This window comes from Impatiens glandulifera, chromosome 5, assembly GCF_907164915.1.
Source record: "Impatiens glandulifera chromosome 5, dImpGla2.1, whole genome shotgun sequence".
NCBI classification, from domain to species: domain Eukaryota; kingdom Viridiplantae; phylum Streptophyta; class Magnoliopsida; order Ericales; family Balsaminaceae; genus Impatiens; species Impatiens glandulifera.
Genome location: NC_061866.1, coordinates 52,069,683 through 52,090,232, shown reverse-complemented (window position 1 = coordinate 52,090,232; position 20,550 = coordinate 52,069,683). Strand labels below are relative to the sequence as shown.

General features: G+C 34.1%; 3 protein-coding genes across 3 annotated transcripts; all 3 read right to left on the bottom strand.

Annotated features, from left to right (window-relative positions):
- Positions 1–391: 391 nt before the first annotated feature.
- Positions 392–5,911, bottom strand: LOC124938107. The gene is made up of 9 exons (XM_047478482.1): positions 5,814–5,911; positions 5,415–5,477; positions 4,825–4,954; positions 4,049–4,238; positions 3,131–3,259; positions 2,987–3,036; positions 2,175–2,272; positions 1,771–2,058; positions 392–1,169 (listed from the first exon to the last, which is right to left on the bottom strand). The coding sequence occupies exons 1-9, from the start codon at positions 5,868–5,870 to the stop codon at positions 690–692; spliced, it is 1,485 nt and encodes a 494-aa protein (XP_047334438.1). The 5' UTR covers positions 5,871–5,911; the 3' UTR covers positions 392–689.
- Positions 5,912–6,365: 454 nt separating this feature from the next.
- Positions 6,366–8,193, bottom strand: LOC124938046 (type III polyketide synthase A-like). The gene is made up of 3 exons (XM_047478413.1): positions 7,623–8,193; positions 6,992–7,558; positions 6,366–6,915 (listed from the first exon to the last, which is right to left on the bottom strand). Exons 1-3 carry the CDS (start codon positions 7,825–7,827, stop codon positions 6,488–6,490), a joined length of 1,200 nt encoding a protein of 399 aa, XP_047334369.1. The 5' UTR covers positions 7,828–8,193; the 3' UTR covers positions 6,366–6,487.
- A 299-nt stretch (positions 8,194–8,492) lies between these two features.
- LOC124938045 (probable helicase CHR10) lies at positions 8,493–19,489 on the bottom strand. The gene is made up of 17 exons (XM_047478412.1): positions 19,280–19,489; positions 19,075–19,082; positions 18,432–18,510; positions 17,333–17,493; positions 17,069–17,200; positions 16,664–16,838; positions 15,735–15,870; positions 15,447–15,564; positions 14,848–14,937; positions 13,697–13,804; positions 13,411–13,611; positions 12,494–12,619; positions 11,764–12,422; positions 9,504–9,649; positions 9,254–9,418; positions 8,849–8,963; positions 8,493–8,764 (listed from the first exon to the last, which is right to left on the bottom strand). Exons 1-17 carry the CDS (start codon positions 19,461–19,463, stop codon positions 8,740–8,742), a joined length of 2,628 nt encoding a protein of 875 aa, XP_047334368.1. The 5' UTR covers positions 19,464–19,489; the 3' UTR covers positions 8,493–8,739.
- Between the last annotated feature and the right edge of the window lie 1,061 nt (positions 19,490–20,550).

The following is a 20,550-nucleotide window of genomic DNA, read 5'->3' as shown; positions in this document are numbered from 1 at the left end:
CAACTCTTTAACCAACTAGACTACAAAGACTTTATATTTTAAATTCAACACCAAATTTGATAAACGCGGGACGTTTTAACATTAATATAAGTTCAACTTTTTAACTAACTAATATATAATCATGTTAAGTAAATGGATACTTGGATCGGATTATGTGTTGACCCACCCATAAATTTAAAACGGTTAAAAATAAAATTAAAAATGTTATCCGTAATTTTTTTCACGGTTTTTTATATTATTACTCGTGCAAATGCACGGGCTAAATGCTAGTTCCTTTAATGAGTCTAATGGTTGATGACCTCAAAGCTCTTTAGAAGAAACAAAAACAAATGTTGTTGAAATATATATAATATATTGGAAACTCTCAAAACCCATTATTTATTCAGATATATCATTCAAAGACTGAATTCAATATTAAAAAAAAAAGTCAAAATTATACATCATAAGAATCTAAACCAACCTCCATTAGAATAATACTAATGGACAATGAACTGACAGAAACCCCGAAAAACACGACCACCACCACCGTTCGTTCATATACAAGAACAGTTGGTTCGGTTGGGGGCTTACATTACTACTACTACCTACTAAAGAAGATCAACATTCCGAATCTAAATCATCAAAAGAATGTACATAAATTGAATATGACTACCTAACCCGTGTCAAAGAAAAGAAAATCACAACCTCAATTATTCCTCCTTCATACTAAGTTCAACTCTTTTCTTCTGACCAACTTCGACAAGTAATGACAATAAAGCCTCACACAACTGAGATGAGTTAGCTTCCTTTGGATTATCACCACTCATGGATGAATAAACCATCCACCCGTGGTCCATCTTATGGCTAGGCCGAACAGCGTAAGATCCAGGAATCTCTCCATCTTTGCGAGTCACGACCCCGTCACTCTTTTCTCCATACCTGATCTGAAGCAGTTGAGCGCAAGCAGCCATTGCAGCACCCAAGGGTATAAATACAGGTAGTTTAGCCGGTTGCCCAGCTGAGAGTGGTACGTCTGCGTGAGCCACCTGAGATAACATGGTTAGAACTGAGGGGGTGATACTTGCTTCCGTGTGGAATGAAACAACTGGTAGCTCTCGTGGCAAATGGTGTTTCCTCAAGAACTCCTTTCTCTTCTCATACGTCAGGTCTTCTAATGCTTGAATATCACCCTATTACCATATCGAACAAGCCAATTTTATATAAGTATATATACTTTTGAACATGCATATATATACTTTTGAACATGCATTTATGAAATATAATACTCTTTGGGAACAAGAATAGAAGAAATGTGATATGGAATTAGATGAGAATATGATTGATTCATAGAATTTTGATAAACCCTAACTTCTTTTATAAAACGCGCTATTCCCATTTGTCTCATAACCAGCCTACTACAGAATCATCCAAATTGTCTCCTAACCTAACCCTAACTCTTAATTACCCAAATATCACAATGATGAAATTTGGAAAGTGGTACAAGACTGCAGTTATTCAAAGTAAAATTTGGAGTGAAGAGGCACACTTGTTTAATAGTTGGATTCTATGTAAGAAATGGGGCATCGATCCTTTAAAAATGATGAGAAACTAAGATGATTTGAAGATTGAAAATGTGAAGTGTTAAATGTCTCTAAAACGTTTGTACTTGCCATTTCCTATTCTCAAAAAGCTTCCGAAATTTATAATTAATAATAGTCTATGTTCAATCAAATATTTCATCCTTTTTTTTCCACACAGAATCAGGTTTAGAGAAAAAGAAAAAGGGATTACCTTCATGACTTTACATATTAGGATCTCCATCATTTTCCTAATATTTACATAATCCCCAAGCTGTCCTTCCCTTAAAATATCTGAAGCAATGGGGCTACCTCCATATGGACTCTGAGATATTGCAAGACCAGCAACCTTATCTTTTAAATCAGTCCAATACATGGACAAAGCAGCCGCTGCATCTATCCCACCTTTGCTATGCCCTAGAAGCAAGACAGGCTTCCCGGAACCCCAGTAGATTTCCTCAATACATTCTTTTATTTCTATCGCATTTTTCTCAACTGAAGCCTGGACATTTTTCAAAACCTTGTTCATCATTATAAAATACAAAATATATTTGATACAATTCAAAATAGAACGTTGAAATCATGGGGTGAAATCTAACTCACTGGGAAGATGATTACCTCACTATGGATCTTGGCAATGTGACAGGTCAGCCCCAACTTCGAGAAGTATGTTTTTGTGTTCACAAAGTAAAGTGGTCCATGGTTGCTGAAAAGACCTGCAGCATTAACATGACTATAGCTTATTGACAACATTTTCTCATTGTTTGTATGAAAATAACGAATATTCCCCGCAGAACTTTGACTTCAGGTACAAATAAATCCCTAATGTTTGATAAGTTAGAAGATAGACCAAAGTTTGTAGAACAAGTATGCTTTTTCACACCGTTTGTTGTGATTCAATAGAGTATTTGTTGGATCCGCGTAAGAAGTTTTACTTGAATTGAAGAAGAAATAGAAGACAATAATGGTAAAAGATAGAGCAAAAGTATAGTGCCTTTCTTTGTTCTTTTTCCTTCTTCCTATCCAAATACCAGAATCTCAGAGATGATGGACACTGAAGTAAAAGGTCTGGAGACAGGTGATACTTCCACCATTAACGTTCCAAGAAGACTGATAAACTTAAATAGACAAAAAAAATTAACCCTAGCATTTAATTTAAGATCCTTTAGTTTTATTGGAACTGGAATGAAATAAATCATTACAGAAGATAAACAATAAGTTAGCTCATCTAATATGCAACTGCCAATTCCAAATTCCACGACGAATACTAGGTTAGTAATATAAGCACCAAATTGTTCAGGCTTAATTATGTTCTAATATGAAGAAATGACAACTAAGATAGACCAAAAGGGAGAGATTTATCCTCTACAAACGAGAAGTCAAGTGACAAGAACAATTTAACTAGTTTCCTGGAGAAAAGAAATTTGTACCTGGAATCAATAAGTAAATCATTGAATTCGGCAATTTGTGTAAACCATGCCTGACAACCCCAAATAAAACTTTAGAAAAACCTTCAAGATGTTATACGCAAATAAATTGCTTGCAATGCATGTAAAAAGAGAAGCAAAACATACCTTATGTCATCAACAATTTCCATAAATCTTCCAGTACCATCTTCAACAGGAGGGAATGCAGGATCATGTTTCATCCATCCTATATCATCTGCTGAACCACGTACTGTCCTCCTTGCTCGTTCCATAAGTCTGTATATAAGAAAGTCCACATCAAATACAATATCATGAGAATCCAAAATAAGCAGCACACACGATGCATAACTGTTGAGCACATCATTAATGAGAGACGGAATCCAGATTCATAGGAGAAACTGTGAATAAATTTCTGAATATGTGTCTAACTAAGTATTGTTTCCAAATGTGATCTCATCAGCATCCACATCCAAGTGAGATACCTCTCAGAAAAAAAAGTGTTTCATGGCTTCTCATATGGATACAAATTAAGATCCAGATCCATAAACATAAAGTCTTTCCTGCCCAATCTGGTTAGTTGAGTGAATTCGTAGCATCTTCTTAGTTTACTCATTATTCATCACTACCCACAATATAAGTTGGAAATGACTTCATTAGGCATTTAGAGATAAGACATGAAATTTATATAGTTAAATAACAGCTTACTCCCTCCACTCTAATATTTGGGGTATTTGGGGTGAGTTTTAATGAAAGGAAGTGTGAAAGTATTTGGCCAAAAATACCCCTCAAATGGTGTTATTTTTAATTGTTGATTACAATTGGGTTGATAAAATATGAAACGTTTTTATGGAAAGGTAAAAAGATAGAATAGTTTAAGAGTATAGTGTTTAAAAGGTATTAAATGACCCAAGTGATCTTATAAATTAGGATACTCATTTGGGAGTAATAATCTCATATTAGCATTCAACACGCTATGATGAAGGTACAACGTTAGATTTCTCAGTAATCACACGCAAGCAATTTGCTACCTAAGTAACCAAGTAAGTTCATAAGGCACACCAGTACCCTTGAAAAAGAGAAAATCCAGTTAGACCATTTTGAGAAGTTTGTGCCAATGTAAGTGCTTCTTGACGAATAGTTTTATCTGAGTTCATTAAGGTCCCATCAGGAATAGATGGAGCATCAGTTGAAGTACTGGATCCATCCAAAAGCTTAACCGTGTCCGCCTCTTTACAGTCTTTTGATGAAGAAGACACTTAAAAAATAATTAAGAGTGTTAGAGAAAAATTAAATATACATATCAAATAGACATTTGGATACTTCCAAGCTAAAATGTGAACTGAAAGAAGAAAAGTTTGAACAATATAAGATCTTCAAGGAAATGGAGAACCACACCAAACTTTAGGTAAAGAAGCTTGAGTATATATAAATTATGATGATCTAGGAATATGAACATTTCATCCTTTGACACACATGGTAATGAAAAAAGAAAAAAAGATATATATTAAAAACATAGGTCTGGTTCATACTCTATCAAATAGCTGCCACATGATTAAATTAAGAAGTTTTGAAGTTGTCTTTGTTAAAATAATTTATGCCCGGGTGGTTATGCAAAATTTTGCATTAATTTGCCTTATACAATGCGTCTTCTAAACAACACAGCAAAATTGTTTGTTTCGGCTATTGTATCCCTATAAAGGTCTCCCCTTCAAACTAAATGAACAAAAATACAAACTAATTAGAAAGAACACGTGCTAAATGAACTTATAATGATCGTGTATAAACACCACTCAAGGAAAATCAATCAATTTTAAATAAAAGAAAAGATAAAACTAAGTCACCTGTATAATCAGAGAAACAGCGAATAAGTAGAGCTTTAGTCTCTGAAATATAAGAAGCAGCGTCATCCAGGGTTGGTACAGAGGAAAATATTTGGGGAACCCATTCAGTTCTCCCACCACTAGTGGTTGCCTGGCAAATGAATATTTATTGCTTAATGAAAGTGAATGATATTTTGCAAAAACAAAAAGAGTTCTACAAAGAAGTGTTAATTAAGTATAAATATAAACAAGATTTAGCTGCTAATAGAAATAATAATTGATAAGAATGGACAGTCATCCCAATTTCTAAAGACAAAACCCTACGACTGGAACACCCCAATTACAGTCCATTTGGTGTTAATACATAGAACTATGCTCAGCTCAAACAATCTACTAAAATTGCAATATATATATATATATATATATATATATATATATATATATATATATATATATATATATATATATATATATATATATATATATATATATATATATATATAAAAGAAAGGAAAAACAAATGCACACAAAAAGTACAGAGAAGGAAGATGAACATAACCCTAAGAAATAGTGGCACCATAGTCTGAAGAATTCTGAAGAATGAATATTACCACTATTGATGAGCTTGACTCCTGAACCCTTGGGTTTTCTCCATCCATTACAATAGCTAAACCCTGTAAAAACAAAGAATAAACATATAATAAATTTAGGATTTTGCAACGAGAAACACATATATAATCATAGAATCAGAGGTATGCTAAACTCGGATATGAATTAAACAAAAACAAAAAAAGAAAACAAATTCAGAAAAATAAAGAGAAAGAAAATGAGTTCATTGAATTGATAAAATGAATGAATGGAAATAACCATTAAATTGGGCTCTCAATCTTTCAATATTGTGGTGATTGGTAAAGAAATTACATGAATCCTCCATAGAATACCTAATTACTTGCAAATGGTTTCAATTTCGAATCAGAAAGGGGGATAGAGAATGAATGAATGAATGATACCTTTGGGCGATGATGATCAGAGGGAGAAGAAACTCTCGTCCTTGATATCTCTCTCATCAAAACATAAAGGAAACAGAGAATAGAAGAAGAAGAAGCAAATTTTTTTTTGGGGGGTCAAAAGAAGCAACGTTCGTTAACGTTTTCCCGATAACCGAATGTTTTTTTTTTCTTTTAAAAAAAAAATAAATAAAACAAAAGTAACCGTATGGCTAGCCAATAGAAGGGAGGCGACTGTACTAATTGGCTGGCGGACTCCTTCTGTGACACGTTTGCTAATTTAAGTATTTATTAGGTCGTTTTCAAATAAAATGATATTTAGGGTTGTTTTAGACATTTTTTTTTTTTCAATTATATGTTGCTTTTGAGATTTCTTATTCTAATTGGTGATGATAACAAAACAGGATTAAATTTAGACTTAAATGTTACCATATTATTCCCGACACCAAATTTTCGTTCATTATCATTACTCTATTACGCAAGTTCTAAACAATCAAAGTTAGAACTTTTTTTATTATCTTATTTTTCTGATTTAAAGAGGAGATTAAGACTTGGATCAAACAGATAAGTTCATTAATGATAATTATATTTTTGTTGGTATCCAACAACAAAGAAAGCAAATTATGAAAATAATAAAAACATTATAATAAAAGGCATAAGATTAGATTAATAAGATTTTATGTGAGGCTCCTAAGAAGAAGGCCTTCAAATGTGATACCAGGCCCAAAAGCCAATGCCAGGCCCCACTCTTCTTCTTCTTCATCATACTTATTCTTCTTTTTCTTCAGTTCTTCTCTCATGTACTCCAACACATAGAAGATTGTATTACTGCTCACATTCCCAAAGTCCATTAACGCCCTTCTACTACAATCAAGTTTGTTCGGCCCAAGTTGAAGCTTCTTCTCTAGCTTATTCAGTATTGCAGGCCCACCTGGATGAACGGCCCAAAACAGCCCATTAAACTCTCCTTCTTCTCCTCCCCTTTTCATCATCAACTTCCTGCAAAACTCCTCTATATTCTCTTCAATCCTATGAGGCAGATCCCTTCCAAGCTTGAAGTTTATTCCCTCTTCTGTAATATTCCCATCTATCACATTATGGGTTCCTGCCAAAAATAAAAAATCATTTTTTATTTTATCTGAATTAGTAAGTTCAAACATATAATAAATAAAAACAAATACCAGGCAAGAATTGCTGAACAGCATAATTCAATTCCATGAAAGGAGATTCTTTCTCGAGATCAGGATCAGCTCCTATGATGGCAGATGCAGCTCCATCCCCGAATAAGGCGGCCCCCACGAGATCGTAGGGCCGGTCCTTACTCGGGGGTCGGAAACCCAAGATAGTAGTCTCAGAAGTTGTGAGTAGGACGCGACTCCCCGGGTTGTTCTCTGCTATGTCCTTGGCAACCCTGAGTCCGGTTGCACCTCCATAACAGCCTAAGAAGTAGAGCATGACACGACCCACATCAGGCCTAAGGTTCAAACCACTAGCCAGATATAGGTCCCCTCCTGGCAACCTGATTTCACTAGAGGAAACATAGATTACGTGAGTGATGTCTTGGGCAGACCTGCCCCATTCCTTAATACATGCCAGACTTGCTTCTATTGCCATTTCCACAACAGCTGGATTTGCTATCTCGAGTCTTTGCTTGATGGTGGGTGATCCTTCGGTTGCTAATTCTGGGTATTTGTCTAGAATCTCCTTGCACATAACTGTGTATCTTGTCTTCACAGTTGTTGTTTTACCTAAAAACAAAACAAACAATAATTATAAAAATGAAAAATAGCTTTGGAAATAAATAGGACTTACATAGGCGTTCGAGTTTTTCTTTGATGTCAGGGTCGAGACAGTTGGTGTCGCGGATGAAGCCCTCAACCAGGCAGTCCTGAGCGAGGAGTTGCTTGGGGAAGGCCTTGCCCAGGGCAAGAATGGTGGCCTTCCCGGGATTGGCAACACGCTTGTTGGGTGATGGATTGGAAGAAGTGGTGCCATTGTTGATGCTGGTTTCTGGCATGATTGAGAAGTAGAGAGGAGAAGGCTTTGAATTCAGATGAATTGTTTAGGAGCTAATGAGAGAGAATATAAATGGGAGAAAAGTCAGAAAACAGAGTGAAGTAGGAGTAAGTTTGGTGAATTAGAGGAACTTTGCATGAATAGGAATTAATACCTTTTTTAGTAGAATTTAGGAATGAGTTTGGTACAAAGCAAGACAACTATGCATGAAATGGGAAATAACTTTTTTTCTTCTAAAATATTTGGTATTAAGATCAATATTTTTTTTTACCTTTTTTTTTTGTGTTGATGCCTTTTGGTGCAGTAGTAGCCTGGTTATACCCTACAGAAAGCTTCTCTGCAGACAGAATACATGTAAAAGAAGATTTATGTTAAAATGGGTTAGCAAAGTAACACTATAAGAGAGAAAATGAATCAACCACTTACATTTGAAATGATTCCGAAAGATTAAGGCCAGAAGAAAAGCTCATTGCTTTCACCAAGGACTTGATCATGAACAACAACCAAAACATCTCTGAAAAGCCTTTTCATAGCCACTTCATTAAAATATCATTGTTTCAGAAGAAGATGCAGCAAATCCAATAAACCCATCCCACCCAAGGGTCTTAAACTAAGAATAAAACCTGGTCTACAAAAAAATTTTGTTATGAAGTTTAAACATGCATAAGAAGCAATGAATATCATCCATCCATAATTTCTGATTACTTTTAAACATGATTCAATAATAGAGAAGAAAGAAAAATCTATTTTTCCAGTGAGGTTTGAAGTTCATATATTACACAAGGAAGTTACATCAAAATCCCTAACTAGCATGTTAAACAAACAAAAGTATTGTAGACAAAGGCATCAAGCTACATCTGAGCTCCTTTCCATTAAAGCAGGGGGTGCCAGGAGGTATAACATTCCAAGGTCCTCACGGTGAACGACGGTAATAATACCTGAAATTTCAAGAGGTAAATAAATATTTCACTGTATGTGTAAAAATCACATTGAGAGAGAAAGGATAGGAAAGAGATACATACACATATATCCTTATGCCATACAACAAAGCGTACTTCCGTAAAAGACGTTCAATTGTGTACCACTCAGAACGATCTGATGCATCCTGGTATCCAATTCGTGGCATGTGTATTGAAGCTGTTATTTAAACATTGACATGAAGTATGTTACTTCACTACCTATGTGCAAAAAAATCATAAAAACAAGCATCCTAATTTGCCAAACTGTAACTGAAAGATTGTTCGAAAACTAGACATATGTGTAGAAAATGCGGATCTCCGTGAGTATCTCAACTTAAATTATAGTTGAAGTATTTATAAAAATATTGATATTTTATGAGATTTAGAAAATCATAAAAATGCATGAAATCAAATAAGGACAGTGTAGAAATAGACCGTTTTGACAATTATGCAGTGAAGTCCGATTACCAGAATTTTGAGCAGCCACGGATGATACTTTTGATAGGCAATTTTCTAGGGCAGGAATGGAGATGTTGCTGCGAGGAACTTTGCGCCTAGGATTGTATGATTGCACAACAGCCAAAGCTACCCAATTACATGAACCCCCTTGATTTCCACCTTCATCAACATCATCTGCAGTTCAATCAATGATAACCTCAAAACTAAAGGTAAGACAACATAACTTAATATAAGTCATAAGGTGGGAAAAAGAGCACACTTTTGATTTCTACAAGATGAAGATCACCCAGATGAAGGTCTTTAAAGTTAGAAGCTCGTTCATAAGCCTCAGGGACATGGACTGACAGTTTGGTTAGCGCATCAAACATGCCTCCATGTCCCCAATTTCCAGAATCATCTGTACAGCTGAAAAACAGGTAAGGTGGAAAAATATGTGAACACTTGAATCAAGGATGGAAATGAATTTGAAAATTAAAAATCATTCTTCTCTTCAATGTCATTCAATACATGTATATATAGCAATACACAAAGAAAATAAAAAGATATGAGAGAAATATACAATCCTTAATACTCTGCAATCTATATATAATACTTCATTTATTAGGACTCCCCGTCAAGTTGAAGCAGAAATGCCAATCATGGCCAACTTGTTGCCAAACTTTTTATTATGTTTCGTGGTAGGACCTTAGTAAACATATTGGGAATTCAGTCTCTAATAACTTATGAACAATTATTTACTTTATAATACCATAAAGTAAAAATATCCTAATCAAATTCGGCCACATATGATTATGCTCAATTATCTCTTGGTTATATGTTATTGTGAGATATTATTCTAATCTTATAAATAATAAATATAATAAATTATTATATCTAATAATTTCAACATTTTCCCTCAAAACCAAGTTAGTAAATTTTATGATCAACTTCGATTTGCAACAGTTTGATGCTATCAATGTCTTTGTCCACCGCTCTTATCTATGATCTACCGCTCTCTAGTCTTCATCTACTGATCTAGATACTTCGTTTCAAGTTCTTTCGCCCCTTCCTTTTGAATGGATGGAGATGGAATTTAAACCTTTTGTATATGTTAATAATTCTCAAAAATGTAAATCTAAACTTGATAATCAACTAGAGATGCACAACAAAGTAAAAAACAACACAATGAAAAACAAAAATTAACTAGACCTAAGCAAACACATCTTGACATTTCTGATGTTTAGCCTTGTTTATTTCACTTTTGTCGTTTTTTGCCTTTTTCTTCTGAATGAAATGAACATTGTTCAAAAACAAAATTAACTAGACCAATGGAGCCCCTACCATTAGCTACAACTACCATTACCATTGGCGGAGGAAAGCGGATAAACTAAGTTGTAACCACAAACTCCTATATCATGTATAAACCTAAAGAGGAGTTATATTATTGATAATTAACTTATATAATAAAAATCATATATTTGATAGTAATGTCATAAGGAATTACTATCCTAATCAAATTCAAAAACATAAGATTAAGCTGATTAAGCTCAAACATCTCATAGTTATATTAATATCTCATATTCCAACAAAACTTATTAAAGTTATATACATCCAATGCAAGAATATAGCCAAACATTTGGACAATAAAAAGAATATTTAAGGACAACAAGTGGTAGTAACCAAAAAAAATGAAAGGTCATTGCTAAGTATGATTCTTCTAAAAGTGGAGCTTAAAAAAGCCTCCTTCCTACTAAAAGGATCCGACTACAAAATTATCCTATTTGTTTGTCTTGTTCCTGAAATCCTAGTTGTCAAACGGAAATCCAATAGGTTAGAATAGTTGCTTATACACTTCACTTCTGAAGGAAAAGCCACACCCAAATGTCAAAAGCTAGTAACATATTAGTATTTCTCTAGCATGTAAGAAACTGAACCATGGTTTTCTTCGTTGTTCTTATATGCTCTTGTGAAAGTAACTAAAACCCTCCCCAACCTGGTAACCATGAACTGGCATGAGGGTGAACTAACGGCAAAAAGAGGTGGATATCCCCAGCCTCCTTGGAGGTCCTGGGTTCGAGCCCGTCAGGCGACAAGTTCTGCTCGCCTAGTTAACTGGTTAAGTATATTTGCGGGTAATGTGCTTAACCCGCGGGATTAGTCGCACTCCGAAAGAGAAGCGGAACCCATCGTTCTCAAAAAAAAAAACGATAGAAAAATATCAGAATCCACAGCCTTCGACGAGCATAAGACTTTCCTCCTAACTACTCCAGTTATGTCATCATCAAGCAACAAGATCTACCGCATACAGTCAAGTTATTTTTTCTTATAATAATTATAATTAAGAATTATAGATATAGAATCAAATTCACAAATGATAGCAAGAAAAATCTTTTTATTTGTCTTCTATTTAATTATGGGTTTTAAAACTTTATTTTGAAAGTTATAAGGGGAGCCTGAAAATTATACCCAAAAAAAAGTTTCTAGAAATAACCAATAGAACATTTATAGAATATGGCACAAGTCCCTTCAAATGTACACACCTGAAAACAATTGTTGGCTCTGATGGGCAAATATTATAAGGATGTGTACAATCACCGTAGACAGAATGAACAAGACCTGAATCTGACATCATATCGCCATTTGGAGGAGTCGTAGGTTCCTTTACAGACAAGGAATGATATCCATGAGCTTCCCACTCGGACAATTTCTTCTCTTCTGCCTTCTTCCTAGCAGCCTCAGCTTTAATATTCCTCTCCTCAAGCAGGTCTCTCCTGCCTCCTGGCTTCACTTCTGCACTTTCACATGACTTTGACACTTCCTCAAATTTCTTAACCCATGAAAGATACGATGCTTCATCAAATCCAGGATCAAAAGAAACTGAATCAGGGTCCTTTGCTACAGTTATGTGATCATCTGATAGATCCATTGGATTGACCTCGAACTTCCTGTTATCCTTGTCGGATTGCCTATTATAGCGCAATGATAGCACTGTTTCAGCCATATCACCCAAGTCGGATGTATTAATTTCATCTGAGTTTCCATTACTTATACCCGTAGGATCAAGCATATTCAAACCATACATAACAGAGTGCAAGTCGCCTGTCATAGCTCCTTCCATCCCTTTCTTTGTGTTGTCCACATTTTCTCCTATAACATTGTTGCTCAGCTGCAGCTTCCTTTCTGCTCTCCTCATGATAACCTGAATCACCAAATTCACCTATAATATAGAAATCATATTAAAATCTAATAACAAAATTCAATCAATAATACCTCATCCACCGTCTTCCCAGTAACTAGACTAATTGATAAGACATGGTTCATCTGGCCAATCCTGTGCGCCCTCTGTAAAGCCTGCTTGTCCACCTGAGGGTTCCAGTCTTGCTCATAAAAAATGACCTGTAAATATCAATAGTAAATAATATGGGGATTAATTCAGATCTAGATAATGATGTATTTGTATTGGTTAGGGGTGAAATTCATTGGGAAAATATATTCACTAATCTTTCCAGAACTATAACCAGAAATCCCATTTCCCTATTTCCATCTCGCATCGGATGAAATAAAATCTGCAGAAGTTACAAACAAAAGTGACAACTAGATGCATAACACTCATGGGTCATTTTAGACAAGGTTTCCATGACATAGATAGTTGAATGTTTGTTATGGGTTATAATAATCTACATAGAGAGCATACAACTCCTCTTTAACCATTTGAGGCAATAATTTATCTACTAAATATCCCCATCTTGACATAAATCCCAGCTCGACAATTCCATTTTTGCTTATTGGAAAGTAAATGGGATTGTCAACATGTTTCTTTATTGATGTTCATTCAAGATGTTGGCTTACGTGTCTGAATATCATATACCTGAAAAGTAGTGTTCCCTAATGAATACGGTATCTTAAGAATTGTCCCTATGCACATTGGTCACATATTGAACAACACTCTACAAAAAAATTGCTCTCAGACTTTGTAGTTATAAGATATAGTTTCATATGTTCTAAAGATCCCAGCTGGTCTGTAAGTGGCTTATCAGGAACAGCTAATTATTGACCAGTCTAATTATGTTTTCTCAAGAGCCTCCAATCTACATGTTAACATTCACTTTACATATGTGACATCCAAGTCTACATAAAGTAAAATTAGCGAGAATCAAAGAAATTGATTGCATATTTACTAAACTCACTGTATCAGCAGCTACAAGATTTAAGCCAACTCCACCAGCCCTAGTAGAAATCATAAACACAAATGCACCACTTTGATCTGGTGCAGTATTAATTGCGTCCTTAGAGAGTTTGCTAAAACTTCTTATAGCAGCAAATCGTTCCTCAGCTCGAACTGATCCATCAAGACGCTCATAAGAGTACTTTCGCAACTCCATGAAATCCTTCATGGAAAACAATGAAATATGGATAAATAATTTTTTGGTGCATACCGGTGAACAAATTCCCCCGGATAAGATGGATAGAAACCTGTAATATATCAAGTGTGTGAGTCATCTGTGCAAACAAAAGAACACGGTGTCCTGATTGATGCAGTTTCTGCAGTAGCTGGTCCAGGATTATAAGCTTCCCGCTAGCCTGAGATAAGAATACTTTAACTACAATGGAGAATAGAGTATCTGATGTGGGTTTGACGACACAAGGTTTTATATAACTATACATTCATTATATTTTCAATAATTATGTATGTAACTATAATTTTCACCTACATTTTTTTTTCAAACGCGCCAAGTAGGGATTGCACCTGCGAACTTCTGCTTAGAAAGCAGACACTCTAACTAAGCTACACTACACTGGCAATGTTCACCTACAAATTAATTAACTTGAATAACTTTTCACCATTTATTAATTAAAAGAATTACAATTCTAGGTTTTATAACAATGACATAATTAAGACCTGTATTTAAATTAAAACAACTTTATGATTAATATAGGTTTTACATATGAATTAAACAAGCAATGTAAATAACAGAACTTAAGAGTTACATTTGAATTAAACAAAGTATAACATTTGTAGATAATAAATAATTAAATCCTAATATTACATATATGTACATATCAACATTATAAGTTTTAATAATACTACACATCTCATTTTATGGATCTTTAATTCTGAAAAATATGTCCCAAATTCATAGATTAATTCATTCACTATTTAATAGCACAATCCCCAAATTACCCTTATTTACTTTGTCACTTTTTAATATATCTACTCTTATCAACCCCAATATCAATCAAAATTATTCTAGTTATTATTTACTCTCTACATTTTAAATACATTGTGGTCCAAAATAATTCATACCACCCCAAAATCTTAAGGATCACATAAAATGGGATGGAAGGAGTAACCTTTTTTTGTGACCCCCACAGTCATGACCCCCTTTAATCAGAGAATAATTGATTATGATTATAAAAGCTACTTAGATTTAGAATTTTGAAAAATAGGCTAAATAGGTCAGTCCACAGGCTAGTTGGACCGTCAACGCAACAACATGCCATATTGGGCCTGCATTTTCACAATGTCGGCACAGTTCTGATCGTGATTCATGCCAACAAAACATTTGCCAATGACCTGATAGCAGAATCTTAATTCGAATTAAATTAGTAAAAGAGCTGCTCACCATAACTAGATGTTCCCCTTCCTCATATGGTTCAGGTTCAATACCAGGAAAAAGGTATGGATGACTACATGTTTTCCTTAACTGAATTACCTGTATATGAAAAAGACTCAGTGAGTAACAAGATTTTGTTCATGAAGCTTAGCACCCCCATTCAAACCCACCTCCTAGTGCATAAAATATATAATGCACACTAATCACAACTAAAAAAGCTTGCTTGTTTGGGAAAGTATGTGTGTTGTGTTGTGCATGATACTAGGTGATTATATTACAATAAACTCTGTCAAGAAGTTATGGTAGCTTTTACAATTTACAGTCAAAATTTCGTAACATGTATCAACAGGGAGAGACTGGGAAAGGAAAAAAAAGTCCAAGTAAATGACTTGTGGATGAAATCACATTTACAATTTATGCAAAAAGTGAAAACAGCAAGAGGTAAGCTATAATCAACAGCTTAGGTGAAAATATCTCATTTTCTCTGTGTATATCTCACTAAATGAACAAGATATACTAGATAAATATTCAAGAGATGGCACAAAGGCACGATCCATAATTTGTGTTTTTAGGCAAAATGAAATTTATATTCAGAAGACATGACTTACAGTGTTCTGCAAGGATTGGTGATTCGAGGTCCCAGAAGAGAATGCAAGAAGTTGAGGAAGCTCCTTCCTCAATATTGACATGTACACCTTTTTTTGCAGGGCAACCAAGGGCGCTAACCTTTAAGAGTTCCAAAGCAACACTAATTATCAAGAGACTGTAAATAAATATCACAAAACAATACGGGAAATAATCTGATAACAAAGTTGGTATTCAGGACTTTGAGACTCCACGTAACTATTGAGAACTGAAAAAGTGAGTAGGTTGTGATAAACAGGCGAGGAACTAACACAGTAATCTCAGAAAGAGGTGGCAGAACAAGACTTCCTGCAGCAATAAGCTTTGATTTTGTTCTTCTGAGCATGAAAGCCCCCAAAACATATTTTAAGACCTTGTATTCACTTTCAGCTTGTGCTGCATCATCACCTGCATCAATAGTATGCATATAATATCTGACTGTGACTGGAGATAATGGGATAACAATAACACTTCCATAGTGAACTACATATTTGTGTAAGAATGGTAGGATACCAGAGGATACTAATTACGAGACAAAGGCTGTTTCTGTTTGTTTAAGCCATAGATAAGCATTTTATTTTTGGAAAAGCTGAGTGGAAAATGGCATATAAAGTGGAAGCTTGCGGCTGACTATGATGCAATTGTTGAAATATTATTAGAATATAAGATATACTATTGTTGAAATGGCAAAGCTTTTTTATGATCACCACAGATACATAGTACCAACAACTAAGATTGAAACCTATGACCAAAAGTTCATGGATCTAAAGTCTAAATACTTGTTAAACAGAAAATGTTTCTCTCCTTATTGTTATTACTATTCTTTTGGTTAATAGTCAAAAGAGAAGATCAACAGAAATCCTTCAATTAAGGCCATATAGAAAAATGAAGTACATCAGCAGTGTGCTACAATCAGATAGCTGGTCACCTTACCCGTCCTGGATAGAGGATACCATTCAAACAATTCAGTTTCACTATTCCACAAAATAAAATTTCCTAGTTAGGCGAAGACAAATTTGTACACAACTTTAAAAATGAGTCAACAGTGCCAAGTCATAAATTATAGCTTCTGTCGAATAAAACTCTAACAGTATCTAGAAAAACAAGCTAATGAGGAGCAATATGCAGGCCGTAGATGTAATCACATTTAGTGAGAGACAAGTAATAAATACATCAATACATAGATAATACTCAAACAGACCTGAGAATCCTGTTTCTTTAAATCTAAGAAGAAATTGCTCCAGTGTCCCAAAAACTGAAGGCATACAGAAATGCATTAAGGCCCAAAGTTCTTTGAGGTTATTCTGAATAGGGGTGCCGGTCATCAGCAAGCGCCTTGGCATGACAAACCTCTCATTCAGGACCGCATACAATACCTGTTAAATATAAGTAGACATTGAACCATGCTGAAAATGAAGATGTTTCCTTCAAGGATATATATTGATACCTCTAACTTGCTAAACATCTTAGATTAATTTTAATAAATCTAGCTAGAAGCCTGAAGAGAGTCTTGTTTACTAACAGTGTTAGGCCTTTCTGAAGAGAGTCTTAGTAATTCATCAAAAAACAAGAGATGGAAAACGAAGTTAAGAGGAGGAAAACTTACACTTGAAGGATTTTTCAGTCTTTGAGCTTCATCAACAATTACATATGTCCAAGAAAATTGAGAAAGAAAATCCTGATCAATCAATATTGTGTCATATGTGGTCAACAGAACATCAAAAGGCAAGGACACTACCTGTTCAAAATCAATAACATGGACATGATCAAAGCATTACATCTCAAGGAAAACAACACAACCATTTTAGGCATTAATCGTAGTTGCACTGAACTTTGTTATTTAGTAAAATGACCAGCATTTAATACTCACATGAGATTTGGAGGACAAGCTTTTGACATGCTCATATATGCTTCTGCGCAATTTCTGCCGATGATCTTTCTCACCAACGTACGATAGGACTTTTAGTTTTGGGGCGAAGTTAGCTATCTCTGAAACCCAACCATCAGTCACACTGAGAGGGCATAACACCACTGCAGATAACACAATGCAAACCAACGACATAAAATGCAAGAAAAACTAAAGTAGTTATGACCCATACAAGAAAGAAGTAGATAAATTTCCTGAAATGTTGAAGATATCAAATTAAAGAGAACTCTTAAGGTTATTAACTTGTAGAGAACTTTTAGGCCCAAGATTGGTAAGGATGAAATGTTAGGTTTTCAAGAATAATCATTAATGAAGTTTTTAATGATTGTGTTTGTTATTCCGTTTCAAAACACCAAATAGTATATTGATGTTATACCCAGCCAGTGTAAGGGATACATTCAAAGATACCAATCACAACAATAGATAATCAATAAAAGACAACATACTCATATTCCCCATTTATGTTGGCATTTTTGCATGGATATTATGAATGGGTTATATAGATATTTCATGGACCAATCACAATGACTAAAACAAGCAAGTATTATAGTGTAAGGAAAGTGCAAGGTAGTATATGAGGGAGTCAATAGAATATTAAGGAGGTGGTAAAGTATTGTAGTGTAAGGAAATAACGACTCGTAATGCTAACAAAAAATGGGACGATCTTTTTCTATAACATTGCTCCCATAAGGTGAGAAAGAGGGAGTAGTAAACTGAATATAGTAATTTTTTAACAGATCTCCGGCAATTACTTTTTTGTGTATCTAAATTGATGGATGTTGAGAAATGCTTTCAAAGTCGCATTTTCCACTCATTGGTTATCCTATTATCAAAACTATATTATAAGCTAAATTTCAACAAATGAAGGCAATACATTAACGAAACTAGCAAACAGTTTTGGTTAGGTGGACGGAACCTATTGGTTTGTGTATAGGATTACAAATGGAGAAGAATCGAGAATATACAATAAGCCCATGAGTTAATTGTTTCTGTCTTTAATAAACAAGTAATATGCTGGGAAACAATAGTATATGGTACTCACAAAATGGTCCTGATGAATTCTGATGAATTTTCAGATAGCTTAAGAAGGAAATAGCTTGCAAAGTCTTCCCCAGGCCCATCTGCCAATGAAAATTTATATTAAATGATATTAAACAATCAGAACACCATACAGTAGAAATCCCTTCTGCGTGAAAAAAAAAACTAGGAATTCATAGTTGAACCGCAATTTCATATCTTTGTTGACAAGGAAAGCAAGTGAAAATGCAAATCAACATAGTTCTCCCTCCCTCCATGTCAGTCTTTCCTTGTTTCAACATATCTATTGGAGGTTCCTTTTGCTCGTATTAAATGGTTGATAGTGAACATTATAATTGACCCTAATACACCAGATAATAGAGAAACTACTATCCATCTAATTCAAAGAGATGAGAATGAAGCCTGACAAAGTTGGATTTGATCATTTGAGAAATGATGTAATACATGTATCACCTCTAACAGATTGTGATGTTTTTTCACATAAGATCTCGCGTACAGAACTCTAAAAAACAAATGTTGAAGCTAAAAGCTAATTGAGAGGCTGATACTCAGTATAGTCATATGTAAACTGGAATGAGGGGTATAAAGTATAGATTTCACTTCTAGATTGGGATGAGTTTCGAGAGTTGCATGTAATGAATCCATACCTCATCTCCTGCATTGAAATGAAACGGAATAATCAGTGTAAACTGGTACAATCAACTTTTGACTGATTTACTTCTCTTTTTCATATCATAGCGTTTTCAGATTGAATAAAGAGACAAATAAAAGAAATGATGCAGTATCTCTCGTCTAGTTCGTCTTCCTCACGCCAAACCATCAAAAGAAACAAAGTATAGAAATTTTGTTTACCGAGGATAACATTGACACCGATCTTGTATCTCCTTATAAGCCATGAGAGTCCCTCCAACTGGTGAGGTTTTAGGATCGCCGTGACGCCAATCTCGGCGGGGTCGACTGGTGTCTCTTCTACATTAGATGAATCGGCGGCGTAGACTAACTTCGCCGCCGCGGCGAGCCTCGTCTCGTAGTCCATCCCCGGCGTAGAAGTTGGAAGACTCGGAAAAGTGAAGCGGTAAAATCTGAGAATGTTTAGTCTCTTACCAAAATATCCTCGTCAAAGTCTATAATTTTCCGAGGTATCCCTACGTGTGGTGCCACTTGGCAGTACACGCAAGCAGTTCTTTTTAATTTGCAGTGCCACGTGGATAATAATTAATGTTAGATATATTTTTCTTTTTAAATTGTGGGATTATTATCAAATTTACCTTCAACTTTCACAAAATATTTATATATACCCTCCAACTAAAATTCATATGAAATTATTATCGCGCTTATGCTTAGATAAACAATGTTGCTGTCATCAATTTAAATAAATAAATCACTCTTATAAACTTCAACGGCTTCATTTGTATTTTTTTAACTTGAGTTGATCACAATAACTCCAATTTTACGGAGAATATAAAAAATGATAGGAAATAGACAAATTTTTACAAATCAAGTTTTGAAATCATTGAAAATTATACAAGTAAAATAATTTTCATATTTTCAATTCACTCAAAACTTAATATATTATTTTTGTCAATATTCTTTTCGTTATTTATTATTTCTTTTAAAATATTCTATCCAAATTCTAACATTATTTTGTGTCTAATATATTATTGTCATTATATAGAATTGAGTCATTTGATTAATATCATTTTTTTTTAACATGGAAAAATCTATTTAATAAAAAAATTATCAAAAAAATTGTTGTAATATAGTTTAAAAAATAATAATTTATCTAAAAATAATTAATCATATTTTTTATACAAATAAAAAAAACATAAATTTTATTTTTACTTTTGATAATTAAAAAAAAATTTAAGTATTTCTCACTAAATAAGACTTCCCAATGAAATAAATAATATTGTAATATATTGTTACTTATATTAACAAATCATTTAATATATTTAAGATGTCAAAAAAAAAATACTTTTAATATTTATTAGTGGATTGTCTTCTATTTAATCCTTCAAATATTATAAATAATCATTTATTAAGTCATTATTTGTCTTATTAAATAATATGGTGGTAAGAGATTAGAGTTTTTTTTGATAAAGAGTTCTTATATTTCATCTTTT

Bases quoted from the DNA above. Each gene is read 5' to 3' on its own strand.
- LOC124938107 (XM_047478482.1), bottom strand. From the start codon at position 5,870: ATGAGAGAGATATCAAGGACGAGAGTTTCTTCTCCCTCTGATCATCAT. The intron at 4,955-5,414 runs GTAATATTCATT...TTCATTTGCCAG, and splicing joins AGTCAAGCTCATCAATAGTG to GCAACCACTAGTGGTGGGAG. The intron at 1,170-1,770 runs GTAATCCCTTTT...ATATGGTAATAG, and splicing joins TAATATGTAAAGTCATGAAG to GGTGATATTCAAGCATTAGA.
- LOC124938046 (XM_047478413.1), bottom strand. From the start codon at position 7,827: ATGCCAGAAACCAGCATCAACAATGGCACCACTTCTTCCAATCCATCA. The intron at 7,559-7,622 runs GTAAGTCCTATT...TTTTGTTTTTAG, and splicing joins AGAAAAACTCGAACGCCTAT to GTAAAACAACAACTGTGAAG. The intron at 6,916-6,991 runs GTATTTGTTTTT...TATTTTTGGCAG, and splicing joins TGTTCAGCAATTCTTGCCTG to GAACCCATAATGTGATAGAT.
- LOC124938045 (XM_047478412.1), bottom strand. From the start codon at position 19,463: ATGGACTACGAGACGAGGCTCGCCGCGGCGGCGAAGTTAGTCTACGCC. The intron at 16,839-17,068 runs GTAAGTTTTCCT...TATATTTAACAG, and splicing joins GACTGAAAAATCCTTCAAGT to GTATTGTATGCGGTCCTGAA. The intron at 8,765-8,848 runs GTATGTATCTCT...TTGAAATTTCAG, and splicing joins TATGGCATAAGGATATATGT to GTATTATTACCGTCGTTCAC.